The 17,892-nt window shown below is 41.5% G+C and overlaps 2 protein-coding genes across 2 annotated transcripts; one reads left to right on the top strand and one right to left on the bottom strand.

Moving 5' to 3' along the window:
• The first annotated feature begins 1,124 nt into the window (after positions 1–1,124).
• Positions 1,125–11,704, top strand: LOC134551410 (DNA mismatch repair protein Mlh3-like). Its single transcript, XM_063399013.1, has 8 exons — positions 1,125–3,039; positions 3,676–3,747; positions 4,708–4,816; positions 8,099–8,258; positions 8,890–8,913; positions 9,113–9,194; positions 10,364–10,515; positions 11,218–11,704. The coding sequence occupies exons 1-8, from the start codon at positions 2,943–2,945 to the stop codon at positions 11,293–11,295; spliced, it is 774 nt and encodes a 257-aa protein (XP_063255083.1). The 5' UTR covers positions 1,125–2,942; the 3' UTR covers positions 11,296–11,704.
• Positions 11,705–12,061: 357 nt separating this feature from the next.
• EIF2B2 (eukaryotic translation initiation factor 2B subunit beta) lies at positions 12,062–17,892 on the bottom strand. The gene is made up of 8 exons (XM_063399012.1): positions 17,695–17,892; positions 17,012–17,132; positions 16,320–16,468; positions 15,481–15,644; positions 15,133–15,228; positions 14,132–14,269; positions 13,432–13,498; positions 12,062–12,551 (listed from the first exon to the last, which is right to left on the bottom strand). The coding sequence occupies exons 1-8, from the start codon at positions 17,855–17,857 to the stop codon at positions 12,394–12,396; spliced, it is 1,056 nt and encodes a 351-aa protein (XP_063255082.1). The 5' UTR covers positions 17,858–17,892; the 3' UTR covers positions 12,062–12,393.

The raw sequence follows: 17,892 nt of genomic DNA, 5'->3' as shown, positions 1-17,892 counted from the left end.
TCCAGAGATATATTACACTGTGCACCTGGCAGTTTTAGTTTTTATAGACTGTTTAGGTGCAAATCATTGTTGTGGATTTATTCAAAGAGAAGCAGGTATCAGGCTAATCTTTCATTTTATATAATTTCAAACCCAAAATGTTGTAAACTCTCTTTCCCTCTATGGAGATAGTAATCTCAAAATTAAAAGTAATTGAATGGCAAAATTGTAATACAGTGTCTGTCTGCTTTGTGGACAGAGATGAAATAAGCCAGGTTTGAACAGGTCTTAAAAGTGTATTTTAGCATGGCTGTTTTTAAAGCCTGGCAGGATTACAGCATGTGAGAGGGAAACAATGCTGGAGCTGTTAGAAGAACTTCCTTTGCTGTCATGAGGCAGCATTATCTTTAATCCTCATGTTGTGTGTGTGTAAACATATGTATGTAACCATTTCCACCTGCAAACAATAGGCATGGAGCTGCAAACCACCTGCTGGTGAGTTCCTGGAAGGGAACGGTTCTGCTTAGTCCCTGCAGTGACGTGTGCTCTGACTCATTCTGGGGTAATACATCCTTTGTAATGCCATCCCCTGAGAGCTCACGTAGGCTGATAATTAACTCCCATTTTTGATAGGTTCTTGGAATCAGACGGACACATTGAAATTAGCAGGTAATAGCCAGATGGGAAAGATACAGGATAGAAGCAAAGGAATTGCCAGATGATTTTTTTAGTTGGTGTTATTCTTGTGTAGAAAGCTTGGTTTGTGAAATGCATAGTTGTTTCCAGTTTTTATTAAAGCTGGTTCATTTGGAGTGTTGCTCTGTGTGTTTGGGGTTTTTTTGCCCTATTGTTGGGCCTTTTCTTGATGTGAAATCCTGTTTTTACAGATTGCAGTGGATGTGACCAGTGGTCAGGCTGACAGTCTGGCTGTGAAAATTCACAATATCTTGTATCCTTATCGTTTCACCAAAGACATGGTTCATTCAATGCAGGTACAGTATAATCCATTACTACCTTTCACCCCCAAATTCCCACTCTGCAGATGGGATTTGCTGATGTTTCTACTTGGTAGGAAAGAAATATCCAGAAAAACAGTTCCTATTCCTAATTTTCACAGGCCCTAACAGGATTCTTGGTCATGTGTGATACCAGCAGGCATGTGTGCCATGCCATGTCTTAGTATCATGTCATGGTTAATGAGCTGGCTGCAAGTGACTCTAAAATTACTTGATTAGTATGATTAAATCAAAATCAAGAGATAGCCTTTTTACTGCTGCTTAGAAACAATATTAACTAAATGATAGTTCAAAGTACAGATTTTATATTTGTTGTAGGCATTTTCTTAGATCATATTTCTCTTAAATCTGTGTCCTATATCTTCTTTCTCTGTTACCTTAGAAATTTAATTCCTTAGCAGAGGGATTTCAAAATCAGATCCAAGATTTAATGGAAAACTTAAAATTTCACCCAAAGATTTATGTCTGTCCTTAAAAGTGATTTTTAGAAATGGCATAATAACATAATTTTACTATTTCAGTGGTTTCTTAAATGTTTTGAGTGTTAGCTTAAAAGCTAATGTAAATATATGTTTTCAACTGACATATTTGATGGTTTGCTTGGGTAGAAATGCCAGAGTGAATTCTCTCCCTCTCTTGCATCCCAGTCACAAAAGGCTTACAGGTCCAGCTGGCACTACTCTTAGGCAGTCAGGCTGCTGACTTTGAGATTGCAGGTTCTGACCGTGTGAGGCATGGTAATGTTCATCTCCAGGGTGGACAAGGATCCAAATGATTCCCTTACTTATGTTGTGAGTGCATGAATAACAGGAGTAAAAAAGTTATTGTAGTGAAAAGGTTATGTTTCACAAAGACAAGAAAGGAAAGATGGAGAATGGAAGGTAGCATTTGTCTATTTTCTCATAATAAGAACTGTTCTTTAAAACTTACTGAATGTTTCTGTGATTACCTGTGTCATGTTTTCCTTTCTGTGTCTTTAAGATGGCAAAACTAGAGGAAATTAGTACTTCCTATCTGTGAAAAAGCTAAATACTGCCTTCAGTACCCAACAGCAATTTTGAGAATCTCTCTACAAAAGATTAAAAGCAGAAAATGTTGCATCATGCAACAGGAAAGGAATAAAAAGAATCATTGGTCTTGCATCCCTGCAAAGAAATAGTCATCCATTAATTTTTACCTACCAGGTGAACAATGCACATGTTGTGAAACAGAGAATTCAGGGTGAGCTGTCTATGTGACAGTGGGAGAAATTCCTCCGTAACACCATACCTATACATTTGAAATCTAACAATAAGATACTGAAAGCATTGTGCACCTCATCTCATTATTACCTGTTACTCTGGTTGACTTCTGATGCTTGAGGGGAAAGTGGAATCAAGTCACAGAGGCTAATTCTGCGTCACAAAATGAAGGGAAAAATTGCTTCCTTTCTTCTGCAGAAGAAGAGCCTTTTAGCAGGTTAAAAAAGGTTGTTGACATTAGCTTTTGATGGTATCAACAAATCAGTTACTCAGAGTCACTGTGCACAAATTTCATTCCAATTCAAGGAGGTTTCTATGTGACCATTTAATTCACCTTAGAACAGTTAGTGCTCATGCCCTTATTACTATCTTTTAAAAAGTTTATCCAGATTTTTTTTAATATATTTTGAAACTTTCTCTTAGGTCCAGTCTAAACTGTTTCATGACCATTTAATGGTCATTTGACCTTCTGCCAGTATTATCTTTTAGCTTAAATAATTTCTGCCTTTTCCATATTTAGTTCCCTGCTGTATTTATTAAGAATAACTATATAGCATCTCAGTCTAGTTTTGCTACCCTTTTGGGTTAGGAAAGATGTGGCTTCCACTCCTATAGTTGTCCTACTAGATATTTGTTGGTCTTGATCCATTTTGATTGCTGTTTCTTTTGTTTGCCTTCATTTAAAAAATAATTTTACTGCTCTCTAATGAGTTTTATGAGTATCTTACAGGTTCTTCAGCAAGTGGACAATAAATTTATTGCTTGTTTAATTAACACTAGGAATGGAATGGAAACAAAGGCAGGTAAGACTGGTTAATAGCATGAAGTTGAGGTGGTTGTCAAGTGGACTGCAGAGGGAGCACTGTCCTATTTGTAATCTTTTCTTGCCTTGGGATGATATTGTTAGAGGAAAATCTTAGTCTTTGCTTGAGATTTCTTGGATCTTCTTTATCTTTATTTTGGACATTGTTGAATGTTCCTACTGCCTTCAGATTAATGTTATAAAAATAGATTGTACTCAAATTACTAATATCTTTCAGGCTTTGTTCACAGTGTCTGGACATATTCATTGTTGAAGCTCTCTGAAGCTGTACAAAAAAGGCATTCAAAATCAGTATTTTTTGTAGCATTTTAAAAGACTGTCAAATGGAATGGTTTATGGGTGACCTCAGCTCTCATTCTGAAGTTAGATGAAGATGTCAATAGACAAGAGTTTCTGACTCAATTTAATTATCTAATTTAACCACCACTTTGGACCACTGAATTTCTGTTCTCTAGTAACTTTATGTTCTGCCAAAACAGCCTCCTCCTCACTTGTGTCTGTGAAACAAGCTGATACTTATCTTCTAAATGTGGCCTCTGGGAAGTGGTTATTCTTCCTGACTGCAGTTGTCTGCTACAAAGTTGCCTATTTCTCATGTGTTGTGGTACATTTTTAGATGGAAACCTCTTGATTTTGGTGGACCAACATGCAGCTCATGAACGGATCCGCTTGGAGCAGCTGATTGCAGGTGAGGTCTAAGAAGCAAAGATAATCAGTTCACAGAAAAGTACAAATGAGCTCTCTGGGGTGTACAGAACCAATATGATATTCATTTGTCATCTTTATCCTGATCCCTAGAAGAGTGCAGACATTCAGTATTTGTAGCAGTCATAATATTGGCAGCTGAAAATTCTTACAGCCTTTCCAAAAATAAAAGATATAGTCCCTACCCACAGAACTATTGAACTAAAATAGTCTTGACATAATGAAAGAGCAGGAAGACTGATAGGAAAAACAATGAAGAGGAAATAGAACAACATTAATAAGTTTGTGTGGTTATATTGTGAAGAATAAGACATGGGATGCTGAGTAAAGAGCCTGGTTCATTTGATTCCTTTTTAGCTGAATACTGTGCTTAAAGCCTAAAATTTCCACAGTCTGACTGTTTGCAGAGGGATAATAGTCTTCTGTGTAAGCTCATTAGCCATTGGTTTCAGTGTTAAAAAGCACAATAGCCATCCATCAGATACTTAAAAATCATTGACCTTCTCTTACATCAACAAACACTGCGCAGTTCTCGCAGAGTGTTCCAGGAACTCTACTCCTTCTGGTCAGGTACTGAAAAAAGGTAAAGACTGAAGGGAGAAATGCTTAATGAATAGTATTTTAACTCCATTTATATCCGACTTTTCTGTGGAAAAATTGTTCTCTCTGAGTTGAACCAAATATATCAGTAGGTTTTTTTTGCTATTTAGGGTGACTCTTTTTCGGAACTGGTGGGAAAAAACAAAGTGGCATTAACCAACCCTTCCCCAGAGACTGGATGTCTGGTTTGTGACATTCCCAGTCCTCCACAAATTTCAAGACAAGGCATTCTGTGGTCACTTTTTAATCCAAGCAGGGGATTACATGCCAAACCAGAGGGTCATTAAGGGTAACGTCTCCGTAAATATTTTAAGAGGGATACTTCTAAATGTTTCATTCACAGATTCCTATGAGAAGGAAGCTGCAGCATGTGGCAAGAAGAAAATACTGTCATCTTCCATCTCTCCTCCTTTAGAGATTGAAGTTACAGAAGAGCAAAGAAGATTTCTACGGTTAGTAGTGACAAATAGCTCTCAGTTTTTGGGGATGGTTCTGTTGACCAGGAAGATCTCTATGTATTGCCAGGTTACCATGAAATTGGATTGAATTGAATATTACCAGGAGAAAAGTTGTTGATTCTTTCCTGAGCAGAGCCCAGTTGGCTCTGTCTGTACTGAGGGAAATAGATATGCTTCTTAGGCACATTGTTACAACATCTCAGGACAAAACCCTGGGGTGTGCCATTTCTGTGCCTTTGCAATGTGCTCTGATTTCCCTGGGAAAGTAAACCCTCATGTGTGGGCCACAAGACTGCCAAAGCAGCTTCCAACAGTCACTCCTGTCTGGGGCTCAGGACCTGGGAGTGCACAAAGGAGTGCAATGCCCAGAGTGTTGACCTAGGTGCTGACTGTACAGGCACTTTTTGAGAAGGGGAGGATGGGGTATGAAAAGTCTGTATTGTGAATCCTTCAAAAACACATTCCTTTTTCTCAGGTGATTGCCAAGAGTAACTAATGAACACTATTTCCCAAATGTTTCAGAACGGTGACCTAGCTACAATTAGGATATTTAACTTTTGTACTTCAAGAGTTTAGATACAGATTTATTGTTGGACTACTGCAGACCTACTGGACACTCATCAAACTTGCTTTTCCCCCAAATCCCTGTCTGTCAGCTGCCACATGCATTTGTGAATTTTTTTCTGTGCATTGTTCTGATTTTTCAGATATCAGTACTACCTCATTGCTGTTCTTTTTTTGTGTGTGTGATTCCTGTGGGAAGCTCAACAGCTGCTGATTCAGTCCTTATTAATTGTTGCCTCTTACAGGGATACACTTGCTTAGTGTTGCTCATGGTTCAGTAATATTTGGATGCCTTTGTTGTTCCCACTTCTCAACGATGTTGTTGCTAATGTCATAATATTTGTCATGCCTCTTGTTCAACTTTGATTCATTTTTGCACTCATCTGTGAATGTCTTTCATTTCTAATAGATCTACTTTAGAGAATGGATGGCTAAAATTGAATAGAATATACCAACTGAGAGAATCCCATTGATTCAGTACAGTAGCTTTGCAGCTGTGCCCATATTTTCTGTTTATTATATCCACACCTGATATTTTTGTCTGGTTTTTTGGCTACTGCTGCTTGCACGAGCTGCTTGTCTGTGGATGATCATGACAAAGAAATAGAGTAGTGGGGGTTATTTTTTTAAATTTGTGTTGTTTATATAGAAACCAGCAAAAAGTAGAAATAGATTAAATTACTTCTGATGATTGTATTTATTTGTCTTTAGGAGCACTAAATTCAGTTTTTCTGCCCATTTTTCATTCATCCTACTGATTTCATTCTTCATTTTTCTACTTGTTTTAAATTCTGATTGACTTCAACTTTGTCTCTGGTCTCAGCTGACCTAAATAATTTTGTGCTTTCTACAAATTTGCTTGCTTGACCATGCCTCTTCTTTTCCACATCATTAATAACAAATCATGAGGAGGCAGATCAGGACTTGTGTTGAACACTGACCATCTGTTGCCAGCATACCTTGCTTCCGTAGTCTCTAAATCATAATAGATGTTCCTTCTCTATCCATGACAACCTTTTGCATTTCCTTTTTATCTGCTTTTAAGTGGTGGCATTAAAAGCTTTTTGAAAGAGCTAATAAATTCTGAGGGCTACTTCTTTTTCATCAGGTAAATCATAAACATTCTACAAAAATTAGTAAGGAAGTAAATCAAAAAGGCATGTGTGTCTTCTAAGGACACAGAGGGATGCCAGTTGTGATTTTCAGCAAGAAGCTTACTGGTGCTGGCTTACTAGTAGTTTTATTGCGTGACTTAATAATTTTTCAGTCTATATTAGCAGTTCATCCCTTTACAATTGCTTTATGAGACTATCATCACTAAAAAGTTATGAAATAAAAGTATTATGGGAAAGTCTAAATTCTGTTGTTATTGTTACTTCAGACTGTGACTGTATTCTGTGGTAAAGTTTGGTGCAATATAATAAATTAATTTGTCTAAAAGACCTTTCATTTCAGCTATGCTTACAATTTAATCGTTCACCTGCAGCGTTGGTTCCGTTATTTGTCTACCAAGCACTGTAGCAATGCATTGTTCTGTTGACTCTCTTGAACTTCCTTCTTTATTTATTCTCTTAGTAATAATAATAAAAAAAAAAGGCAGAAAAGCTCAATTGACTTCAATAGCTGCTTGGATTTTGTCATTTTATTCACAATGGGCTTTTTCACAGAATGACTAGTTTGGAAGAGATCTCCAAGATCATCGAGTCCAACCCATGCCCTAATACCTCAACTAGACTGTGGCACTGAGTGCCACATCCAGTCTTTTGTTTAAACACATCCAGGGATGGTGACTCCACCACCTCCCCAGGCAGACCATTCCAGTACTTCATTATTCTTTCTGTGAAAAACTTTTTCCTAGTGTCCAACCATTTTTGTCTTTGTGTGCTTGCTGAAGGCTATGCATGTCTTCTTTTTTTGAGTAGAATTTCACAAGCTATGTTCATATGGAGGCTAATAATTGTACTATTCTCATGATTGATTTCAGTAAATTTAGATTTGCTTCTCTTTATTTTCGTTCAAAGAATTTCTTGTCTAGAGTTAACATTAACCACCTTTGTTGTAAGTGAATATTCCCTGGATTAATAAAGTATATATTGTTACAGTTGTTTTCATTTTGAAGATAAGCTCTCATCTGTCTGTGAAGTCTCATTTTTGTGTGTATTTTTCCATCCACAGGCTGACATATGTCATAATTAACTAGAGGTTGTTCTTTCCTGTGTTCTCTTTGCTTAACAGGATATAAAGTTCATTAAACCATCATAAATTTCTTACAATATTTTTCCATTTTAAGTATTTGCTAATACATGTCAATTGAAATCACAGTTCTTTTAGATTTGACTTAAAGTGGTCTTAATGCTGTGTAATTTCAATATTTGGAATGTTTGTATGTTGAACCAGACATCTTGTGCATCTTCAGAAAAGGCAGATTTATAGATTTAGAAATAAAGCCTCTCTTCACATAATTCAGGAACTCTTAGATCATGTAGTTGTGAAACATGAAAAATGCACAATGGATTGAAAAAACATGTCTGAATGTAAGCTGAAAGGACAAAATTACTTGGAATCTCATGAGGCATGGATTTTGAGATGGGAAACTATTACAGGAAGTGATGTAAGGAAATAACATATGTGGACCACAGAAATATTTACATGTGCTGTGGAGTCATAGATACAGTGCTTGATGTCTTACTTCTGTTGGGTTTTTTTCTTCAGATGCTGCTACAAAAATTTGGAGGACTTGGGTCTTGAATTATCATTTCCTGAGACAAACAACTCCTTGATTCTTGTGAGGAAAGTGCCAATGTGTTTTATAGAAAGAGAAGCCAATGAATTACGACGCAAAAGACAACCTATCACTAAAAGCATTGTGGAGGTCAGCTGTGGATATGGGTACAGTTATGAAAGTAGGTCTTGTTCTGTATGCATGGCCCAGGGTATTACAGGATCTCTGTTATGAAGGAGGGCAGTGAAATCCCCTGGCAAATGTGAGTGCCGTCCCTTTTAATAGCTAAGCAGCCACAAAACTAAAGTCACTGGACTATAACTGAAATGGTAGAAGACTGTTTCGGACTTGGACTAGTGGAGAAGCTAAGAAAAACTCTATATAGCAAAGATATTTCAACAGTTGACTGCACATGGGTGTGTGAATGGACAGTAAATGCTTGAAGGAACAGAAAAATGAGTAAGTCCTAACAAAAAATATTTATGTATCAGCAATTTTAAATTTGTTTCCATGACATCTCTACATGGGCCGTGGGGCTTTATAAAAACCACTGTTTCAGATGTTCTGCAGTTTGAGGGAGAAACTCCTGAAGTGATTACTTGCAGTGGGAGGTCAGGACTTCCACCTAGATCTTTCACACTCTGGTCAGTGTATTACCAACAGCAGCACTTTTTCAGATTCTAGCAGTCACAGAGTAAATTATACGCAGATGTGAACAAAGTAGGATAGGGGGATAGAAGGGAAAAACAGCAACTGACGACATTACCTTTTTTCTTTCTAGGAGCTCATTCAAGAACAAGTTGAGGTGAGTTGCTGTCTACTTATAGAGTTGACTATAACAATTCAAAGTTTACTGTGTGAATCAAAGGAGTATATTGGGCTTGAAATGAGAGAGTGGACTAGATAATCCTGTAGCTTTCTCCCATTTTTAGTTTCTTTTGTGTTACAGTTCTTTTTTCTCATATTAAATGGAAAGTAACATGATGTTCCCTTACTTCTTTTAGCTAGTGCAGACCACAAGAGGAGGAGCCCGAGGGACACTTCCTCTGACGTTTCTGAAGGTGTTAGCTTCCCAGGCCTGTCATGGTAGGGAAACTGTGCTTTTCTTTCATTCTTTCTTTTATTTATATATTTTTTTTCTCCAAACCTTTCTCTACATAACATTCTCTCTGGGGCAGTGTTTGGATGTGTTTGCAGCTATTGCAGGGTTAAAGATTGTGGTTTTTAGGGAAGAGGAGATAATGCTCATGCATAGCACTGAGGGATAAGCAATACTCCCCCAATTTATTCATGTATGGGCCTAACATACTTTCCAACCTTCGTGTGAAATATACAGTTCTGAGATGCTTTCATCTGTGTGAGGTTCAAACCATTCAAATGACAGCCCTATGATGAAGTAAGGGGGAAGGTGCTGGAATCTGCTTGAAAGCATGCAGAAAAAACCACTTAGCCACTCTTTCCAAAATTTTAATTTCCTTTGAAGTATCCCAAGTGATAGTTTAAGTGTGCCTGCAACATTTCAAGTACTTTTGGACGGAGTGAAGTAGCTCCAACCTCTTGTTGCAATTCCTGTACCATATACAGTATCAATAAGATCACACTGAAAGGGCAAACGTGAACCAGAAGTATCTGTTTTCTCAGCAGTGTCTCCATTTACAATTGGCAGTCAATATGTTTTGGGTTTTTGTGTCTAAAAAAGTCCAACGGCTGAAAGCATATTGCAGATGGTCTTGTGCATCTGTGAAGGCTAAAGTTTGCAAACACCTCTGAAATAACTCCCTAATGTTCTGTTTGAATTTCCTCTGGATGCCTTTTAGTGCTCACTTGTGAGAAAGGACTTAGTGGCAGGGCTAACACTTGGTCTTGGAAGTGATACGTGTCTGTGGCAGCCACAGAGAACCACTAAAGCCTATGAAACTGTTATTAACTGTTGTCTTGGTTTAATACTTTGTGATTTGTGAACCGTTTCCAACTTCAGCTGTAACACATACACACAAAAACCACCAAAGTGTAATAATCTCACCGTGCATCAGACCTGGGCGATGTGCAAGTTTAAGCCATGCAAAGCTGATCTCTTTATACAGACTCTTTAACTGAGCTAAGCCCCAGGTGTACCGTTCTGCAGCCTGTGGGTTGCCTTTGCAGCCTCTCAGCTCATCTTTGGGAGATGCCTTGTTTTCACGGAAAACCACAGCTGTGGAAGGGAGTCCTCTTTGGCAGCAGGGGCAAGAATGAAGAATGTGTCTCTTTTTCAGGAGCTATTAAGTTTAATGAGCATTTGACTTTGGAGGAGAGCTGCAGGCTTATTGAAGCTTTGTCATCTTGTAAGCTACCCTTCCAGTGTGCTCATGGAAGACCTTCAATGCTGCCTCTTGCAGACATAGAACATTTGCAGCAGGAAAAACAGGTACTGCATGGGACACACCTCTGGTGATCCGTGTTTGGATTATCGGGGCGCATCATGTATGTGTGTTAGAACTAGGATCATCCAGCTTGAAAACATCACCGCTGGCCTTATACTGCTTGACTTTCTACATCATGTTGAAACTTCAGCACATAAGCCATCTGTCCTGTAAACATTTTACCAAGGATCTTAGCATATATTATTTCAATAGTCACACTGACTTGAATAGTATCCTTAAGGTTAGGCATACATTTAAAGCATTCGCAGTTTTTAAGTGTAAAATTTGGAAAGCATGGAAATTCTGAAATTCTGCTAGCAGCAAAGATGCTAATTAAACAAATGCTTACTTTCCCAAAGTTTAAGGTGCTATAAAATGGGATAAAGCACAGGAATAGCAACATTTACTATAAAATCATAGAATGGTTTGGGTTGGGACCTTAAAGATAATCTAGTTGCCATGAGTAGGAACGCCTGCCACTAGACAAGGTTACATTTAAATTATATTTAAATCAGGTTACATTTAAATTTGAAACAAAATCATTACTCCTCCCTTTTACTATTAGTGTGCTTTACTCTGTTCAAAGTCAGGAGGGACTTTGAATTAGATATTAACTTCGGAATGACTGTATTAGGCCAAAGAGTATGGAAACACTGAAACTTATTTACTCAGTTATGACTTGTGCTTCCTAATTTTTCTCCTTCCAGCCTAAACCTAATTTGACCAGACTGAGGAAGATGGCACGAGCATGGCAGCTATTTGGAAAAAAAAAAGAACCTATTTAAAAAAAGTTAAGACTGTAGACTGCAACCACTAGAGGCATTGGTATGATCCGTGAGCCCTGTTGTTAGACTACAATATTCTGTGTTGAGCCAAGTTCTGAGCCAGTGCAGTCACCAAAGCTCTCCTACAACTACTGACCAAAGAAGCAGAGACCAGCCAGGAGAACATGGCAGGAGGAACCCACCCTTGGAGCCTGGAGAAGCATCTTCAGCATTAAGGAGTCACTGGGCCTTAGGTCAGTGCTGGACTGTTGGGTGCAAGGAGTTGCAGCTACTTGCAGTAACAAAGCAAAGCACTTTTCTGCAAGCACAGCATAACTCTGCATAATAGAGAGGGGAAATTTAATTAGTGTATTTTATAGTACTTTGAAAATTGGAAGGTACTTCTTAATAAAGTTCACACTAAACTCACTCCTTGGGCTCATGGCTGGAATGAGGATTGACAAGCTTCATAGTACATATAGGCCAGTTTAGAATCAAGAAACACTTAGCTTGGCAATGAATGACACACCCAGCTGCTTTCTCCAGCTCCCTGCAGTTTGTGTTCTTGAGTGAGAGATTTCTAAATCCCCACCTAGCCCCACAGAAGTAACTAAATAATTAAATATCCATTTTGAAGACAACTCTTGATGAATTCCTACTCCTATCACATTCACATGTGAAAACACACTGTAAAGCCTGCTACTGCATCACTGAGTGCAGGCAACTCACTACACTGCTGCTAGTTAAAAAGCAAAACTCCTGCTAGTTAAAGAAACAAAGAAGTGCATATGGAAAATGTGCTTAACAGTGAGAGCACTGTAAACAGCTTTTATTGCAGCATATTTTGAAGTAACAGATTAGTTGCCCTGGAGTTACACATATGCCTTGCTATTTAATAATCAAAGTGGGTTAGCAGCTCCACATGGTTTCTGACACAGCATGGGATAAAAACCTGTACAAGAGCTCTGCCTTCTCTCGCTTTTGGGTAGGACAGACACTGCTGAGCAAATTCCCCACTAGCTCCCCACAGCAACCTGTCTTTTCAACATCCACTCTAATTAGCTGTTGTATCTTTCTAAAGAGAAAGATATGAGTCTGACTAGTGATGTATTCACAGTATTAGAGTTCATAGTCATCCGGATGGTAGAGCTCGCTCATGAGGCGGTAGATGTAGGACGGTGCATTACCCCCAATGTTAGAAATGAAGAGAGTAATGAGCTCTGGAGGGACGTAGTCAAACACTGGGCAGTGAACATTGATTTTTGCCAGGATCTCCCCTGTGAAGTGAACAGCAGCAATATCAGTCAAAGCAACGCAAAGTACATTTAGTCTTTTGCACATCTGGAGTCCCTAAACAAACTGGCTATGTATATGCCACCCTGAAGTCAGTACTTGGACATCCTGAACACCTTCCAACTTCTACACTGATGTTACTGAATTACAGCAATCTTGAACAAATAGCAAAACTCTGTTTCTGGTCATTTTTGTTTGCAGAAACCCCAGATCCCCTCTGATGTAGACTGACTAATTGCCAAAAAAACCCTACCACTATGCAATACAAAAATTCTGATACTGCCAAAGTTATTAGTGAAAGAAATGCTCAAAAGGCTAAAACTAAAATCTGGTGCAACGCCTGCTATCTTCATTTCAAAAGTCTTTGTCACATAGAAATGGGGCTTCGAAAGAGACTTTGCTAAAACTGAAAATGGGCTTGGGCACAGATGCCTTTCTAAAGATGGTGCTTGTGTGGGAAGGCCAGGACACAGGCACTGCTGTTTCAATGGCTGTATCATGTAACAAAGTTTCAAGAAGTTACGGGAAAGAAGGGAAGCTGCCCTTGGTGTTGGGCATGTGCCCTGTCCCACAGGAAACTGCTACCTACCTGGAATCATTATCACCATCCTACAATAAAACACTCTTCCAGAGCAGAAGCAAAACTGCAAAGACAGTGTTCAAAAGAAATCTTTTTTTTCTACTTCATGTAATACACAGTTATAAAACTGGATGGTTCAGAGCACTCTTTTCTGTCACAGACAGTAAAAATGGATTTTCTGTCTTGGGTTATAACATAGTCTGATGTTTAATTTTTTTATATGAGTTACAAAAAAAAATATAGTCTGAATCAACTTGACCAGAAGTATAAAGAATAACCAGTACCTTCTGTGAATGGCAGCACTTCCTGTGGTGACACAAACTTGTGGAATGAATCTTCTTCATTAGGGAACTAAATGAGAAAGAGTACAGGAAGATCAGGAAAAAAACCATATCTGATTATCCTTGTGAAAACAGATCCTGGCACTGATGGAAGGAACTAATGCAGAGGAAGATGACTTGCCAGGTGATATTAACTCTTGTTTACAATAATTACATAGTGCTCGCATCTAGAACCTCTCTAACATTTACAGGTGAAAGGTTTTTCCTTAAAGCTTTTAGAGCTTTTTATGACACTGCCCTTATCAAAGCCTAGTGAACTGGAGGAGTGACTTCCTCCATCTGCAACTTCATCTGACAATACTGAAAAAGTACTGAGTGTAAGAAAGAGATTTGAATGTCTCATTCCATATTCTCTGCCTTTCAACACTAACGGTATAAACTGAAATCTGTCAATGCCAGTGTCATCAGTCTGGGCAGTGGTCTACATCCTTATGCCCAATGCAGTGCTTTGCAGTGTGGCAGAGGACAGTGTGTCGAGGAGACCCTGAGGTGGGGATTTGGGTGAGGATCTCCTATCAGAAGTAACAGCACTAGATGGGGGAGATGGCTCATTTACTGCCTTGGGGCAGACGGTGCTCTCCACCCTAAGCTCCCACAAGTAAAAGGCCCTGCAGGTGCAGTCCTGAAGAGCTGCTGTACTTACCTGCGGTGAAAGCTTGAACATGGGGGCACACACGATGAGCGGAGTGGAGTGGTGCTTAGCTGCCAGTGCCAGAGTGTGAGTCCCACTCACAGCGATCAGGGCACCATTGGCCAGGATTGTCTTCGTACCAATGATGACCTTAAAAGGCAGATCAGAATTGGATAGCACGTTCCACAGCAAACTGGGAAAGGAACACTTCCTGGCTCAGACCCTAACAGATGAGCTGGAGGACTGTGTCAGTACAGCCAGCCAGCGGCTGGAGTTATAGGGCAGCTGAATGCCTGATCTGTTTCATCTGGCACTGGCTCTGCACTGAGATGTTCCTTGCTAACAAGAGCAAGACTCCAGCACAGAGAGGCCAGCACAGAGAATTTCAGAAGACAAATGTATGTTCTACTGCAGGGAATACCAAGTAGAAAGTGGGCTGTGGTCCCTGTTGTTCTACAAATCTACAAAGTAAGCTTTGTACAAGTAACTTGACCACTCACTGCAAAAATTCCCTTGCATTATGGTTGAGGGAATAATATAAAGCAGCTCAAAATATACGTAAGAATTGATGTGGCTGGATTTTAATATGTTACAAGTACTTTTTTTCCCCCCACATCAGAGTGCCAAATTTTCATTTCTATGAAAGTACAAAACAGCTCTGTTCAACAAGACAAACCTTAATGATTCCCTTCATCAGTCATCTTCTTTTTCAGGCAAAAGGGTGTTTCTTCCCTTTGGAAATGCTGCTTTTTGTTCCATCTCCTTAGAAAACTGAGCCTTTGAGGCTCTCTTATAACCGTAGTCACTAAGGCAGAAAAATCTATCACCAGTCAGTCATCATACTGACTTGGAGTTCCATACTGAATCTCCACCCCAGCAGTGAACAGGGACTATTACAACTCTGAGTCTTCAGTGAAGAAACACATCCATCGCTGCTGAGACTTGCAGCTGATTTGAGAGGTCTAAGAACCCAACCTGCCATGAATTCCCTCCTCCAGTAGAGCCCTCCTTACCTTGTTGACTCGAGACATGACAGCAAAAATAGCTGCATCACTCATGACAGTAGTTTCAATATTCTCCTTAGACAGTCTGACAGCCATTTCATGACCCTAAAGAGAGGGAGAATCCAATTGGTTCCTGTGACATAGCTCCTGCAGTGCAATTACAGAGGTATCAGCACTCAATTCCTGTCCGAACTGCAAAAACACCAAGTGATGAAACCTGAACACAGCCTGTTAAATCAAGGATGCTGGGGTAGGATCATGAGCTGCCTCCAGTCTCTCAGCTGCAGAGGAATGTCCACAATGTTCATCTTGATTGCAGACACAAAGTTTCAGTCAGCCAGCCGGCCCAGGCCTTACCTGGCAGAACGGTGCACACTCTGCCACGATGACCTGGAACTTGCGCTTGCGAGCGGCTTCCTTCAGGAAGGCTTCGACCGTGCGCGAGTAGCCGATGGTCATGATCACCTCGTTGGAGTGGATGTGCTCCAGCGCCTGCATAGCAATGTTATCAGTGGTGCCCTCTGTAACAGAACGAGACCTGGGTGTAAAAGCAACACTCATGCTAGGACTGTCCTCCAACAAGATCGTTTTTCACTAAAGCAATGTTATTAGCACTGGCAGAGGAGGAGCAGCTTTTCTCCCCATTCTTTTTGCCAGTGGAGGGGAATCAAGAAGCTGCCTCTTGAATGCCCCGTGCTCCCTAGCTATACCTTCCCTATGTATAAAAATAGCTGCACTGAAAACTCAGTTCTGAGGGAAGTGGATTGTGTCAGCACTACTCCAGATAACCACCAGGCTCACAAAGCTTCAACAGTTTTGTAGTTCAATAACGGGGCAACTTGGGCCTCAGAAGGTGTGCCTGATTTGTGACAAGTATCACAGAAAAAGAAAATTGTATCACAGTTATAGGTTCAGGTTATATATGCACAAGGATTTTAGACTCTTCTTCAGAGGACTCAAGACTTCCCAGAAGACCAAGAGTGCAGGCCTACAGCCCCCCATATTGCTCCTTCCACAATTACCCATCTCCCCAAAAGCCAAAGATAACTTAAAACTAAGTCCTGAGAGCAGTCTCTTGGTTCCTTCAGATTAAGCTTCCCAGATCCTTTTTGTTTTCTTTTCACCAAGAGAAGGGGGAAGCATCGGTCTCATCCCATAAGAATCTTCACTCAGGAGCAATTCAGGCCCATCCGTACCTAGCTCAATTAGCATCTCATTAATAGCTTCAATAACATTAGCTCTGAGGGAGGGGTAGGGGGTTCTGAAATCTTCGCTCAGTCCTCCAGAAGTCAGGAGCTTGTGCAGGGATTCTTGCTGGTCGCTCTCCTCGCTGCGCCCGTGAAGCCTGTGGAGAGAAGCAGCCTCCTCAGCCCCAGGAGAGAGCACAGGGCCACGGCAGGCCGAGCACTGTCCCTGCAGGTGGCACACCTGGATGTGCAGAGACAGGAGGGAAAGCCACCAACAGGAGGCACACCATGCCACACCAAAGAGCTTCCACAGCTGTCTTGGCAGAAAAAGACCCAAATCTCTGCCAGAAAGTGCCTTCCCAAGTCATGTGTAAACACGGCCGTCCATAGACAAGGAGCAGGCTTGAGGCTACTGCTCCAGTGGGATGGACCCCCCTGGGTACAGACAGACAGAACAACCCAAGGCCAGGGCACAGACTGCTCATGCACTCACAAGACACACACCAAATGGTTTCTAAGGAGGAAATATCATCACCCACAGTGGAAACAACAGGGATTTCTTTAGTGGTAAACTCCCTGAATCCCTCTTTAGGAGGGGTGAGAAAAGGGGGTGATGGAAACAAAAGGGGTTTTATAGAAGCAGCTTGAAAGGCCAGTGCTGGGCTTTCAGAGAGATATAGGGAGCAAGAGGAGCACTTTACCTGCCATATTCCTCACGAATGACCTTCAGTACTCGTCGCACCATGTTGCCCACTGTTGTCTCCGACGGCTGGGCTGCCGTCATCCTCTGGCCCTCTGTCCGGATCAGATCCATGAGCTCCCCTAAAAGAGCAGAGGGCCTTGGATATCGCTGCCCAGAGCAAGCCCATGGGAGCATCAAACCAGTGCACCCTCCTCAACGTGCCAGGGCCAGCAGCTGCCCCAGCACAAGGACTACAGCACCAAGAAACAAGAGGAAGGGGAGAACAGAGAGCCCCTTACAGAGTAGCCGGTTCCACTGGTGGGCTTTGCAGTCGGAAACGCTTGGACACAACACAGAAACAACAGCGCATTTGGTCTTTCCTTTGAAAGAGGAAAGCACCGTGCTGCTGGAAAGGTCCGTACTCGGGCTGACGGCTGAGGGGAGAGCCAGGCTGGAGCAGGGCAGCTCCTCAGGTAACGCCGCCCATGAGCACAGCAGGCTGGGAAGGGCTCCGCCGCGGCAGAACGAGCACTGCGAATCCGCTGGCACGGCATCGAGCCTGCCCCGGCTCTGCGGATTCCTCCGCACCCGACAGCCACGACCGGGGTGCCCCAGCCCTCCCGCGCCTGGCCCCGCCGCCGCCTCGCTTCTGGCGCTGGGGGAGCCGCACCCGCCCGAGGGAAGCGCTGCGCTCGTCCTCACCGGCCCGGCTCCATCGCCCGTTCCCGACGATTTTCCGCAGCAGCGACAGCGTCTGCCGCGCCGTGTCCTCGGAGCGCGGCCGCTCCCCGCCGCGCCGCAGCCGCGCCGCGAAGGCCTCAATCTGCTCCGAGAGCTCCGAGCCGCGCTCCGCCGCGCCCGGCATGGCGGCGGCTCCTCCGCTTCCGGAAGCGCCCCGCC

The sequence above is a fragment of the Prinia subflava genome, chromosome 5 (genome assembly GCF_021018805.1).
Source record: "Prinia subflava isolate CZ2003 ecotype Zambia chromosome 5, Cam_Psub_1.2, whole genome shotgun sequence".
Classification (NCBI taxonomy): domain Eukaryota; kingdom Metazoa; phylum Chordata; class Aves; order Passeriformes; family Cisticolidae; genus Prinia; species Prinia subflava.
Note: the sequence above shows the minus strand (reverse complement) of the source record. Positions and strands in the feature narration are given on the sequence as shown.

Coding starts and splice junctions, on each gene's coding strand:
- LOC134551410 (XM_063399013.1), top strand. CDS start 2,943: ATGAGTTTTATGAGTATCTTACAGGTTCTTCAGCAAGTGGACAATAAA. Junction 3,748..4,707: donor CTTGGAGCAGCTGATTGCAG/GTGAGGTCTAAG, acceptor TTTCATTCACAG/ATTCCTATGAGAAGGAAGCT. Junction 9,195..10,363: donor AGCTTCCCAGGCCTGTCATG/GTAGGGAAACTG, acceptor TCTCTTTTTCAG/GAGCTATTAAGTTTAATGAG.
- EIF2B2 (XM_063399012.1), bottom strand. CDS start 17,857: ATGCCGGGCGCGGCGGAGCGCGGCTCGGAGCTCTCGGAGCAGATTGAG. Junction 16,469..17,011: donor ATTCGTGAGGAATATGGCAG/GTAAAGTGCTCC, acceptor TTCTCTCCACAG/GCTTCACGGGCGCAGCGAGG. Junction 15,229..15,480: donor AGTGTGCACCGTTCTGCCAG/GTAAGGCCTGGG, acceptor CCCTCTCTTTAG/GGTCATGAAATGGCTGTCAG.